The sequence below is a fragment of the Narcine bancroftii genome, chromosome 13, assembly GCF_036971445.1.
Source record: "Narcine bancroftii isolate sNarBan1 chromosome 13, sNarBan1.hap1, whole genome shotgun sequence".
In the NCBI taxonomy this organism is placed as follows: Eukaryota; Metazoa; Chordata; class Chondrichthyes; order Torpediniformes; family Narcinidae; genus Narcine; species Narcine bancroftii.
Window position 1 is genome coordinate 78,436,091 of NC_091481.1, and position 14,331 is coordinate 78,450,421.

At 46.3% G+C, this 14,331-nt stretch overlaps 1 protein-coding gene across 6 annotated transcripts in view; it reads left to right on the plus strand.

The window, feature by feature from the left end:
* LOC138748588 (serine/threonine-protein kinase PAK 4-like) overlaps positions 1-5,224 on the plus strand; it is a 129,682-nt gene extending 124,458 nt beyond the window's left edge. For all 6 annotated transcript variants that reach the window (XM_069909037.1, XM_069909036.1, XM_069909038.1 and 3 more), the window contains one exon: positions 4,973-5,224. In XM_069909037.1, coding sequence (XP_069765138.1) covers positions 4,973-5,128 — 156 coding nt within the window. In that variant the 3' untranslated portion in view covers positions 5,129-5,224. The remainder of the gene's footprint in view (positions 1-4,972) is intronic.
* The last annotated feature ends 9,107 nt before the right edge of the window (positions 5,225-14,331 follow it).

The following is a 14,331-nucleotide window of genomic DNA, read 5'->3' on the forward strand; positions in this document are numbered from 1 at the left end:
AGACTGAAAAATGTTGAAAACCACCACCTTAAACCTTCTGGTTTTAGATTTACTCTGGGGGAAAAGTTCCTGTCAATTCAGCTCATGGTTTTATTCACCTCTGTAAGATCACCCCTCAACTGCCTACACTCCAGTGGAAAACATCCCTGCCTGTCTTAACTCAAATCCTCTAGTCCTGGTAACATTCTCGTGAACCTTGTCTGTATTTTTTTAAAATCTTCAGACGTTGTTCTCCAGCCATGTTTAGGCTCTCTGTAGCTTAAATTCATTATCAAAACACATTCAGAATTTGCTGGTAAATTTCAAAGTCCGGTGATAAAAGCCGAAAATGCTTCCAACACTCGGGTATTTCAGGTCAATGTAATTTCATCTGAACCAGAGAAATTTAAAAGCAAGCCTATTCAAAGAAAGGGAAAGGTTTTTGGGGGGGGGGGGGTGGGGGGGCAGGGAAATGGAATCTTTGTGGAAATGGTTTTTAAAAATTGCACGTACCTAAAATTCAAAATGAGAGTGTTGAAAATGCTTCAGCGCAGTGGAACGTGCAAGTCTGGAGACTTTGTGATGGTAGGAAAAACACACAGAGAGGATGGAGGAACTTGCAGCGTCAATAGGAGAAAAATATATATATGGCAGATAATTTGGGCCTGACCCCTACTTCAAGAAATAAGGAAAGAAACAGGAAATCTCAGAATAGAGACAGTGCTGGCTGGTGGTGGGGGGATGGGGGGGGGGAGGGAGCAGCGCTGGCTGAGGGGGTAGGAGTGCAGTCCAACAAAAGGTGTTAATTGGATTGATGGGGGAGAGGTTAGAATTGATTTTGTCTGTGCGAAGGGAGAAGGGGAAAGGGAGAAAGTCTGGGCACAGCCGTGGAGATCACTTTGTTCAGCACCTCGGCACTGTCTGCCACAACAGCGTGGATCTCCCAGCAGCCACCCATTTCAATTTCCCGTACCATCCTCTTGCTGACATGTCTGACTGTAGTCTCATGCACTGCCAGACCGCAAATTGGAGGAATGACTCGATGGGCTGAATGGCTGTTTTCTGCTCCTATGTCTTATAATCTAAACACCTCCCCTTCTGTCTGGCACCCTCCAACCAGATGGCATTAACATCGACTTCTCTAGGTTTCATTTAACCCCACCCCCAACTCTGTATCTCTCCCTTTTTCCTCCCTCTCTCCCTTTTCTCTCCCTCTCTCCCTTTTCCCTCCTCTCCCCCTTTTCCTCCTCTCCCTTTCCCCTCTCTCCCTTTCCCCCTTTCCTTCCACCCTCTCCCTTTCCCTCTCTCCCTCCCTTTTCCCCCTCTCTCTCTCTCCCTTTCTCCCTCTTCCTTCCCCCCTCCCTTACCCTCTCTCTCCCTTTCCATTTCCCTCTCTCCCTCCCTTTTCCCCCTCCCTTTTCCCTCCCTCCCTTTTCCCTCTCTCTCCCTTTTCCCTCTCTCTCCCTTTTCCCTCTCCCTCCCTTTTCCCTCTCCCTCCCTTTTCCCCATCCCTCCCTTTTCCCCCTCTCCCTTTTCCCCTCTCTCTCCCTTTCCCTCCCTCCCTTTTCCCTCTCCCTTTTCCCCTCTCTCCCTTTTCCCCCTCTCCCTTTTCCCTCTCCCTCCCTTTTACCCCTTTCCCCCTCTCCCTTTTCCCTCTCCCTCCCCTTTCCCCCTCTCCCTTTTCCCTCTCCCTCCCTTTTCCCCCTCTCCCCCTTCCCTCTCTCTGTCCCTTTTCCCTCTGTCCCCTTTCCCTCTCTCCCTCCCTTTCCCTCTCTCCTTCCCTTTTCCCTCTCCCTCCCTTTTCTCCACTCTCTCTCTCTCTCTCTCTCTCTCTCTCCCCTTTCACACAGACAAAGTCAATTCTCACCTCTCCTGTTACCATATCCAATTAACACCTTTTGTTGGTCTGGACTCCTCCCCCAGCTGGCACTGTCTCTGTTCTGAGATTTCCTGTTTTTTGCTTACAGAAATTCGCTGTCAAAGACAGCATTTTTGTCACATGCAAAACGCGAAAGTCTGCTGAGAATGAGGTTGAAATAAAAACACGAGGCTGGAGAAACTCAGCAGGTCAAGCAGTTTCCTTTATGTAGCAAAGATAAAGATAAAAGTACACGTTCCTTTATCGGGCCCGAGACATCAGCGATATATCTTTATCTCCTACAGTTGCTGCAAGACCAGCTGAGTTCCTCCAGCATTTCAAAATGATCAACAGTTCAGACAGTGCCCTTGGGGAGGGACAGAGTTAATGTTTCAGGTCAATGAGCCATCATCTGAAATCAATATCCGCGGGCTGGTCCTGCTGTGAGTTTACAGTACCGTGGGTATTTGCACTAGGCTTCCAGTATCCGAAGCTTTTTGTTAAAAATGTCGACCTCCATCAGAACCAGGTTGTTGTTTGCATTTCACCAAGGTTGAGTGTGTGGTTTATCTGCATCCAAATGCTGAGCTGTTGAGGACAGTTTCTTTCCTGCTTGAATGAATGGCCACCTAGTAAAATTCTGTTGCCTTTGCTCTGTACTGAGATCTCCGTAACTTCTGCACTGTGTACGGGATGGCCAGCTGGAATGCTCACAGGGCAAACATTGTCACTGCACCTTGCCACGTGTGACAACACGAAGCTGGAGAAACATCATTATCTGGATGAAAGGCTCAAGCCTGAAATGTTTGTTATGTACAGGTACACAATCCTTTTCTGGACATCTAAAATCTGGAAAGCTCCAAAAACCGGCATTTTTTTCCTGGTGCTGGTACAGCGGAAGGAGAGAGAGAGAGACAGACAGACAGACAGCGGCATGACTCGGGCGGGAGGGTGGGGAGAGACGCCAGCGCGACTGGAAGGGGGTGGATACGGCAGCACAATTCAGGTGGGCTTAAATCTGGGGCAGCTGGGTTTTGTTCTGAAATCCGGAAAAATCCAAAATTCGGAACACACCGGATAAAGGAACGTGTACTTTTATCTTTATCTTTGCTACATAAAGGAAACTGCTGAGTTTCTCCAGCCTCGTGTTTTTATTTCAACCTCATTCTCTGCAGACTTTCGCGTTTTGCATGTGACAAAAATGCTGTCTTTGACTGCGAATTTCTGTAAGGCTTTAGGGTGGCATGGTGAGCGCCATGCTGCTTCGGGGTTCGAATCCCGCGCTGTCTGTAAGGAATTTGCGCGTTCTCCCCTTGTCTGAATGGGTTTCCTCCCACCCTTCAAAACGTTCTGGGGGGGTGTGGGTCAATTGGGTGTAATTAGGCGGCACGGGCTCGTGGGCCGAGAGGACCTGTTACTGTGCTGTATGTCGAATTTATTTTTAAATAGTGGACAAAGTTTGCATTTTGAACAGCAGCTGGCTAAATTATTAAAAAGGTGGAAAGTTGTGGAATCTGTGGGCATTGCTTGATCTGAGTGAACAAGCTGTGTAAATGATACGCAGGTTTATATTAAGACCACACATTGAGTCACTGAACTTGTACTGTCTGATTCTGACCTGCTAATAAACTGTTGTACAGACTTTATCCAGAGCAGGCAATGACCTGGTGATAATTTCAAAGCCAAGAATAAAACTTGCAAACACTGAGAACAAGTGAATAATGATGTTCCGCTTCTAAGCACAGCCTCTTCAGTCGGTGATGAGAGGTGTTCTGTTCACATCCTGAAGGTAATCGCACCTGATGGCCCTGCCGCAGCCATCCCAGAGTGGAACTGGTGCATCCTCTGGTTGTGGGAGTGGGGACAGCAGAGTGATCCGATCATTAGCTCCCCTCCACATTGGGCTGAAAACAGGAGAGTTTGGATTTGAAGCGGATTGAATGAAACACGGTTGGCGTAGCAGTTAGTGCAATGCCTTTACAGCGCCAGTGATTGGGACCAGAATGGGGTTCGAATCCCGCGTTGTCTGTGAGGAGTTTGTATGTTCTCCCCGGGTCTTCGTGGGTTTTCTCCAGGGGCTTTGGTTTCCACCCACCATTCAGAATCTATCCGGGGGAGGGGGGTGTAAATTGGGGGGCACGGACTTGTGGGCCAAAATGGCCTGGTACCGTGCTGTATGTCTCAATTGTTTTTTAAATTTTAAAACTCTGATTGTAGTTAAAAACACAGGTGTTGGAGGAACTCAGCCAGTCTTGCCTCATCCATAGAAGGTAAAGGTATATTATCGAACCCTTCCTCAAAATACGAGTGAAATCATCTACCATTGAAGGAGGAGTAGCGGCCCATTTAGTCTCTGCTAGCTCTCAGACAGCATTAAGTTCCACTGTTCTCCTCTATCAAATCCTTTTCTCCTCTTAATAATTGAACCTGCTCCTGCAGGATTAGATCTTTGCAACTCTTTGCAGCCCCTCTCCTCCTCATCCTACAAGAGGTGGGCGGGCGGGTGGGGGGGGGGAGGGAGTGGTGAGTGGTTATCGATAGGATGTGTCCTGCAGTAAAAACACGACGCTGGAGAAACTCAGCAGGTCAAACGGTGGCCTTTATGTAGCAAAGATAAAGATACAGAACTGACGTTTCGGGCCTGAGCCCTTCATCAAGGTATGGACAAAATGTCAGTAGGCGTCTGGACAAAAATGGAATGGGGCAGGGGTAAGAGAGGGAGCACAGTCCCACAGGCATGAGGTGGGTAAGGGAGGGAGAATCCAGCAGCAAATGTGGGGGTGGGGGGAAGGAGGGATGATTCTCTGAATGGAGTGGGAAGGGGGGTGGAGATCTAAGGGAAAGGAAAGGGAGGGGGGATCGGAGAAACCGGGAAAAGCTGGTGTTGATGCCAACCCACTGGAGAGGGCCTAGACGGAAAATCAATTTACAGGTGGTCTTGATGGGATAGTACATGAGGCCATGGATAGACATGGGAGTGGGGCGCAGAATTGAAATGATCTCCGTCGCTGATGTGGACAGAGTGCAGGTGCTCAGCGAAGCGATCTCCCAGTCTGCGCCCAGGCTCTCCGATGTTTAGCGATTTTAGCCTGCAATTGTTTTGTCAGTGAACCCTGCCTCTTTGTTCTCTCGTAGGTTTCTCCCCTACTGAAAGGGTTCCTGGACCGCCTGTTGGTGCGGGACCCATCCCAAAGGGCGATGGCGACAGAGTTACTGAAGCACCCCTTCCTGAGCAAGGCTGGGCACCCATCCTGCATTGTACTACTGATGCGAATGAATCGGATAAAATGAGCCAGCCATTTGTGAGTTGTGAGGGAAGAAAATCTGTGATTTATTTTTAAAACTAGGAAGCGTAGATCTCATAAATAAAACATTTGGCATTTACAAGAGCAGGGTGATTTCCTGTCTGACCAGTGGGCCTGAGAGACGTCTTCCGCCCAATGTGAATTGCTTTGACAGACACCTTGCTTCATCTGGGTCTTGCGACTGAACTTTGACACTACTGTTTCCAAGGGGGCAGAGCCACAAAAGAGAAATACTACTGAACACCGACTTTTTTCTTTGATGTGTAAAATGTAACTTAAAAAAAGACTGCTAAAGGTTGAATTATTGTAGTTTATAAGGCAGGACAACCAAGAGGAACTACACTGGAATTTTGTATAATATAAAAAAAATCTTGTGTACATTTCACGACGAAATCAAGATTTGATTTGTAAACACTGTATGAAGCATGCATCCAGGGAGAGGGGGGATACTTGGCCTTTGTAATGAATGTTGGTAGACTGCAAAAGATGGAAGCCCATGCTCAGTGCCTTTTGCATCACTCTGGAGGTCACAGTCACACACAGCTAAAAGATTAGTGTGCAGGGTTGTAGGTGGTTGAGCTGACAAGTTCAAAGTTCAGTCTGACTTACATGAACTTCATTGCCATCCTCTGCGCTGTAGGTACCAAAAGCCAAGCCGCGTGTGGGGTCCACACGGGTAGTCTGCCATCTTTTTTGTTGTGCGATGAAGGCAGGTGATGGGGAAGAGATGGGGGGGGAGGTCCAACATTGACTTAATCAGAGAGCTGGGTCTATTATAGAGTTGAGAAAACTGATCATACAACAGTATCGACTCCAAATAAAAACAGGATAAATGTTGCATGGAAATGCAGCGTGGAAGACGGTTGCCTAAAAATTATGTACTTGAAATCACTGTCACTTACAGCCCTTTGTCTTGAAGGGGAATTGACCTGTTCGTCATCACCTTGCAGCCTCCTAAGATGGTAGCTGCAAACCACCATGGCAGAGGGTGGGTAGGTGAGACCCATGCATGCTGTCTGAGACATCTAAGACACAAGGCTGCCTACACCAGGCTTGGATCCTTGGGTGAATATGCCGGGACTTGGATATTCTGGTTGTGGCAAACTGTTTTATCATTCATAAATGTTGTAAAACACAATTCCAATCTTTATTGAAGAATACTCTTCATGACGAGCGGCTGATTCACTTCTTGTACACGGGGAGAAGGGTTAGTTGAGAAACTATTTTATGGTGCTGGGTATCTTAACCCTAACCCATTCTTGGCACCAGGATGTGATGGGAGCTCAAAAACTTGCACGTACATGGGGAACAGCAACTATCTCTCTGTCAGGGTGCCGCAGTTAGCATGGTGGTTTGCGCAACGTTGTTACAGCCCCAGCGATCGGCTCTGGGATTCGAATCCTTCACTGTCTGTAAGAGGTTTGTGCCTTCTCCCCACGTCTGTGTGTGTTTTCTCCCACCCTTACAAACATGACCGGTGGGCGGTCATTTGGGTGTAATTGGGCATGGGCCAAAATGCCCTGTTACTGTGATGTATATGGAAAAAAAAGTAAATTTCAATCTGCAAAATCCTGGCAGTTCGCGATGTGCTGATGTCAAAGAAACCTCCTCCCATTTTACAAAAAAAAACTTTGAATACCATTGTTATTTCAGCTAGTTAATGTCTACCTTCCTGACAGGCATTTGGGGTGTTAGGGGATCATCTTAACCCACATCATTTGGATGATTTATACCCCGTGAGGTGGTGGTGCAGTGATCAAGTCCTCACTGAGGACTGAACCAGCAGTCAGAGGAGAGCTCGCCAGTGGCCACAGAAGGTCCTCTCCCAGAATAAGTCCGACTGTCTCCCACATCTAGTCTGACCCGCCACCTCCTCGGCTTTTACATTGTCCGTGAAAAAAACTGCAAAGTCATAACAGAAGTACGAAAGTTGTCCAAAGGTCAGTATCCCAGCAGCTCATTGCACAGGTTGTCCTCGAGGTTGTGTTTGAGCCAGTTACCAGCATGCAGCTTCACCTGAATGGAGAGATGAGGTGACTACTGAATGGCTATGCCTGGGTTTGTTCAATGATATTTATATTGTAATTGTTTTGTAACACTACAGTATTTTTTTGAGAATGCCGCAACTTATTTTCTTGAGTAATTTCTTTACAACCAGATTTACTGTTTTACTGTTTTAAAAAAAGTGTTTTTCATTGTGCCAAGAGGGTGAATTTAATGAGGTTTTTGAAGTTTTATAATTACAGATTTGAAAACCATTTTACACGCAGTCGACTGGTTTTGTATTCCAGATTTATGTGCGGGAAGGGGTGGGTGGGTGGTGAGCTGCATGCATGTGGAGGGGGGGGGGTGAGTGTGGGGCGGGTGAATGTATGAGTTTGGGGGAGGTGTGTGTGTGAGTGCAAAGTTTGGGGTGGGGAGAGTGCACAGGGGTGTGTGTGTGGAGGGGTAAGAGAGATCTGAGGGGGAGGGAGAGAGATCGGGGGAGGGGAGAGGGAGATTGGGGAGAGAGTGAGATTGGGAGGGACAAAGATTGAGAGAGCAAGAGAAAGATAGTTGGGGGTGAGGGCACACAAGGGGTGAGTGTATTGGGCATTGGCTGCATTGTGGAATGCGGCCTTCTCTAAAATGGCTGCATAACAGTGAACTCTCCCCAGGATGAGCTGGTGTGCATCCATCAGTGGAAAAACTGATTTCCTCCCACCACTCCCCTTTCTCCTTCCAAACGATGCAGGGCCTTGTCGCCTTTTGGTGGGTCCTGTTTCTCGATGACCCAAAAAGCATGTTTTGAGTTTCCAGTACTGAGGTGGTAAGATTTTTATTTGGTAAAGCATATCAGGGATTATGAGTAAATGGGCAAATTGATGTAAATAAATGACAGAATTACTGTATTTTTAATGCTACTAAATTTGTAGGTCCTGAACTATATTCTGATGGCCATTTCATTTGACCCTTACCTGGGCTTTGGAAGCATCATGGGAATCACACATTTCGCTCCCCCTATGCAAGGAAAAGGGGAGTGGTGACAATCATTCGTATGAAAAGACAATTCTATGGAAGCAACTCGTCAAGAATTTGTGAGTTTTTAGCAGTCTGATCACTCAGTCTCCTCCTCCATGATTACTTTTGGACGTCAATTTGAAACTCAGGATTTCTAAGATTGAACTTTGGGAATGAGTTACTGTGGCTTTAGAGTTCAGGAGCGATCCTTGATCAAGAGCATGGGAGGTGTTCTTTCTAATGACAGGATGCTCTCCAGCCTTGGATAAACACATCACTAATTTGGCTGTGAGCTAATTTTGTATTAATTCCACCCCATCTGGATTAGGTTCCGGTCCCATCTGTTCAAGGTGAAATGTTTAAGGGGGACTCTGGGCAAACCAATGCTTGGAGAATTTTTCCTTCGAATTTCACGGAATTTTTACATTCACTTTTCATTTTCTCAATAATCCACAATCAGCTTCTTGTTTCATTGGACAAATGTAGAGATCAATTCTGACAACAATAAAGTCCTCGGTTCTTGCCCTGTTCTCTTCAAATGTCTGAATGCTTATCTTAGTTCATTGACGCTCAGTTGGTTCTCAATTCCATAAACATTACCCACCAATAAGTTTAGTTTTATGTTGTTTGTTAATGTAGATACAATTTCAAACTGTGTTGAATTTCATACTCGATAGAATTCAATTTCTTCCAGTTCTAGAAAAATGTAAACACATTTGATCTGTTAATAATTGCAATTCATTGAAATTACTTACTAGCTTGAGGTCAACAAAACATTATCGAAGCAGTTTCTTACCGACCATCAAACAAGACTTCTTGCTTGAACCACAGGGTAAAACTGACCTCCGATTCTCAAAACAGTACCATAGTCTATGACCTTCACAGGATACAGTAAAAATTTGAAACAAGCAGTAATTCTATCATCATAGCCCCTACACCGGGGGTTGTAGGTCAATTGGGTAGCACGGGTTCCTGGGCTGAAAGGGTCTGTTACCGTGCTGTATGTTTAAATTTTTTTACTTTCCATTATTAATTAAACCAGGAGAACACATCTTTGACTGTTACAGAGCATATAAATATCTTCCAGCAATCTTCGTACATATGATATTTCTCCCCACTCCCCCCCCCCCTCCCGGAGAGAGAAGGAAAAGTAGAGATAACGAGAGAAAGAAGAGGAAGAGAAAGGTAAGGAAAGAGAAGATGGGTGTGGCCTCAACGCTTCCAGTACGTATCCATAGAAGCTGTGGAGCCACCCCCTTGAAGAGTTACTTTTCTTGAGCCATCTATCAGTGATTCTCTATAAGTCTTCTTGTCAGGGTTTGGCTACACCCGTGTTCCCGTGTCCATCAGATATGGCTACCATATTTTAACAAAGTTTTTTTCCATGGGAATGCAGCTGTGCCCTTGAATCTCCCAGTAGATACAACATTGGGTCCAGCGAGAAGGTCACCTTCATTATTCTGGTTAGTATGTCGGCCAAATCCTACGTTTGCGCAGGACCAGGTTCCGTGAATAAATGTTCCCTGTTCCACTCCACACCTGAAGCACATCTCCAGCGTTTTGTGGTGTGAGGTATAGAGCTGGTGCAGAAATTTGTATTGGACCAGTCTGTGTCGGGAGTTGATAACTATTGTCACACTGTCTCTACACCAGTTGGACCATGTTTAAATTAAGAAAGAGAATTTTAAAACCAGTGCATTGTTAGCTTATTACGTGATAGAATAGGTTGTGAATAAAGCTAGCCGAGATCTGAACGACTCAGGTTTACACAGCAGGAGGCCGTTTGTGATTTGCGGAGGTGACAGATGAGGGAAGATGGCTTCTGTGGACATCATGAGGGCAAAAAGAAAGGTGACATTTTCAAAAATGCCTTATGAGGTCAGATGTTATGGAACTTGCCAGATGCTGATGTTGCCATGAAGTTGCATATTCAAGATTCCTTTAATGTCACACAATAGTACGGAACGCTGTTAAGGCAGGGAAAGAGCCTCCATTAGTGTCGCCTGATGCCTTTTATGGTAAGGGAGAAAGAGAAGCAAAAGAGAGTCCCTTCAGAGTCACCGAGGGGCAGTGCACCTTTGGCATCTGCTGCCGCACATTGTCGGTTCGATCCATCCCAAGTTGTGTTTACTGTGCTTGAAAAGAGGAATAATAAAAGGTACGAAGAATGAGCCGGGAAGGATATTTGCTGGGGAGAACTGGCCAGGTTGTGGAGTGTCGCATCTCAGATGGGATGGGCTGTTTCCCCTACAATGCTCAGGCAACCGTCGGGAGTCACATTGCTGAGATTGGATCTGACACCGAATGTTATTGGCTATAACTGACACTTGATCAACCTCTGCGCACGTTGACAGAGAAACCTTGGATCTGTGCTAAATGTGTGAATGTAGACTTCAAGGGGCTCTGGCTTGAGCGGTGTTGCCTTCCAAGTCTTTGAGAAGAAACTTCCAGGACCAGGCAAACACATTAATACAGCGCCTTTCGCAACTACAAAAATGACTTCCAGTCAATGCACTTTTGTCATGTGACATTGTTTTAGTGGCATAAACGCAACTGTGCAGCAAATTGTGCGGCTGACCCATAGCTCCAGTGACCTGGAGTTTGCGGCTGTCCGTGTGGAGTTTGCACGCTCTCCCTGTGAACACGTGGGTTTTCCCCGGGTGCTTCAGTTTCCTCCCACAGACTCCCATTTTCAGATTTATGGTCAGGGAACATCACATACATCCCTGAGATTCCTTTCTCCTGTGGGCGCGGCAGAATCACCACTAATTGGTCATGCAAAAAAATTAATTGGACACAGCATGAACATGTAAACAAATAAAGAGCTGTAAACAGAAAATGAAAGTAAACAAACTGACTGTGCAATGCAGAGAGCTCAAAAAGAAAATCAATAAAATACACAAATCAGAGTCTTTCAATTAGCCCCTGATTGAGTTTGTCGTTGAGGAGTCTGATGGTGAAGGGGGAGCGGCTGCTTCCTGAACCCGGTGGGGGCGAGCGAGTCTTGTGGCACAGACACCTCTTTCCTGATGGCAGCAGAGTGTGCTGGGTGGTGAGGGTCTTTGATGTTCTGCTGCTGCTCTCTGATGCCAGCGTTCCCTGTAGATGTACTCAATAGTGGGGAGGGTTTTGCCTGTGATGTCCTGGGCTGGGGCCATTACCTTTTGGAAGGGTTTACGGCCAGGGGTATTGGTGTCCCTGCACCAGATTGTGGCACAGCCGGTCAGCACACTTTCCACCACTCGTAGCATTTTGCCAGGGTTTCTGATGTCACCCCAAACCTCCGGAAACTCCTGAGGAAGTAGAGACGCTGACGTGCTTTCTTCACGATGCCTTTGGTAAAGGTGAAGGTTCCATTATTGTCACATAATTCGACATTTAGAATGTAACATACATGAAATTCTTTGTATACCATAGGAGAAGTGTGTTGGGTCCAGGGAAGATCCTCCGAGATGGTGACTCCCAAGAACGGTTTGCTGGTGTAATCGATCATGTTTCGGTGGAAGATCAGATTCAGTTGATGGACCTGTGAGATGGGACAGGTAACTAAATGGCCTGACAGGACTGGACTGAGTACTGCCATTGATCCAATGGACTGAACAGTCTCCCATGTTGAGAAGAAATAGGAAATAGAATATGATCGGGTGGATGCAGAGACATTTGTTCACATGGTGTGAGGTCCATAACCAGACATCGATGATATCAGGTGGTCATGAGCTGAATGACAGCACAAGCTGGTGGTGTCTGATTGCCTGCTTGTGTTGTATCTCCCACATAACTCAGAGTCGTGATGAATCGGCTTCCTGTGGGTCTTTGGAAGATACCAGATTCCTAAGATTTCCAATTTTAAATAATCACATTACCCCTGTGTTCCAATAGCACCACGCTGTTAAAGCGCCAGTATCCCGGGTTCCCTTCCTGCACTGTCTGTAAGGAGCTTGAACGTTCTCCTTGTGTCTGTGTGAGTTTCCTCCGGGTGCTCTTGTTTCCTCCCACCCTCAGGGGTTGTAGGTCAATTGGGTGCCTGGGCTGAAATGGCCTCATACTGTGTGGGAGCCTACATTGGCTGAGTATTTTCCTATCTTACATCAGTGATTTTTGGGATCTCCTAAAAGGGAGGTGAAAGGTGCTCCAGAAATGCAAGTCTTTCTGCCAAATCCCTGGTTGAACTTGGCGTTGAATTTGACGATCACTGCTGTGCAGGCACACAATTCCAAGTTGTTAAAAAGCAGCCTTATTGTTGTCATATCTTGAATAAACCGACTGGTTTCCTGCTCTCTGGCTATCCATCTTCCTGACAAATAGTGGCAATAAATCTAATTGTCGAAATTAAGCTGTCAAATCTGAATCATAATGCCCCCTGTAAAGCAAGCAAAGTCACCTCCTTTCAAGCTGATTCCCAGCTGAGGCAACACGCTGTGTTCACCAGCAGGAGGTACGAGGGGCAGTGATGCTGCACAGGGGGCAACTATCAGCACTCAGGCTGACAGTAGACATGGGGAATTCCATGGGGAGGCTCCAGAGCGAACGGCAGCATTGAAAAAGGGCCATTGGGCCCATAGTTCACATGCTAGCATTTGCCAGGGGCGTGGCAAGATGGCGTAGAGAGCAGACGTGCGATCCCACCTTTCCTCAGCCAGTTTTTTAAGCACCCGTCTTTAAAGTTTATATGTGATTAAAAGTTGTATTTTTACTTTTGGGAACATTAGTGGTTCGTAAAGGCTGCCTAATGTAAAAAAAACCGAAAACTCAACTACACTTTTAAAAGTGCTGAAGAATTGAGGCCTACCTGTTCAACTGAAGCCACGGACTCGTTGTTTGGAACCTCCAAGGCACAGAGAACTCCTGCCAGGCTACACTGGCGCCAATCTTGGCTCCACAAGATGGTGCCGGCATGATAACGAGCTCGGCCGAGGTCGAACCGCACATCCACAATGTCGGGCGCACGGGTGTCCTGGCTGAGAGAAGAGCCCTTGAGCCCGGGCTGCCGTCAGGTGGGCCGGGGACACGCAGAATGGCGTTGGAAGCCGCCTCTGCGCAGTCCCTGGCCTTACCGGACATGTGCGGTGCTTCAAGGGTCCATGAGTTACTGGATCGCGTGTGGACCTTTGCGGGGGTGGGGGGGGGGCTGAGCGACGGCATCCTGACGTGCTCAGGACGCCACCGCCGGGTGTACAAACCCGCAGCCGCACCGGGAGGGGACCGACAATGCTGGAAGAAGAGGAAGACTTACCCTTAACGAGCAGTTCACAGGAACAATTGGAGATGGAGTTTAGAGAAGGTAGGCCTCAAAATGTGGAATTGGAATCTGGAATGGAGTCTGTTTGCACAGTCCTGGAAGGGATTGCTTACCAAATGGATAATATGTTTAAACAAATGACTCAAGGATTTCTGGATGTGACAACTAAAATATCTAATATGTCTGAAGATATATCTACAGTTAAGAGTGATGTCAGTAAATGTATTAAATCAGTGGATTCAGTGCAAGAAAATTGTTTTTTAAATTGAAACAGCCTTTTTTGAATGTAAAAATCAAGTTGAACGTAATAAGGAAAAAATTGAGAAAGTGGAAGATTTGTTTGTGGATTGAGGAATCCAGAAGAAAGACTTAGTAAAAAAAAAATGGATTCATTGGAAAATCAAAGTCGGAGAAATAATGTGAAGATTGTGGGTCTCCCAGAAGACATTGAAGGGTCTGATCCAATAAAATTTTTCAAGAATTGTATTCCTGAGGTGTTGGGCAAAGAGTTTTTTTTTTTCGGAAGGCTTAGTATTGGAGAGGGCACATAGAGATTTACGAAAGAAACCATTACCGAGGCAACTGCCACGGGCGGTCTTAGTTCGCTGTCTGAACTACCGGGACAGAGAAATGATATTACGGTTGGCGGTACAGAAGGCACGACAAAGTCAATCTCCAAAATAACTGAGTATTTTTTAATGCAGATCTGAGTCAGGAGATTATTAGGCAACGACGGGAATTTAATTCGGCTAAAGAGGTACTGTGGCGGAAGGGTTACAAATTTGCTTTTTGATACCCTGCTGTGTAAAGTCTTTTATGGTAATTTCCAATCTCAATTTTTTGAGAATGACCATGGTGCATTAATTTTTGCTAATTCATTACCAGATTTGCGAGGACATGGAAGAGTTTCACCACCGTCACCCAAAAACAAGGCAAATGGGAATGGGAAG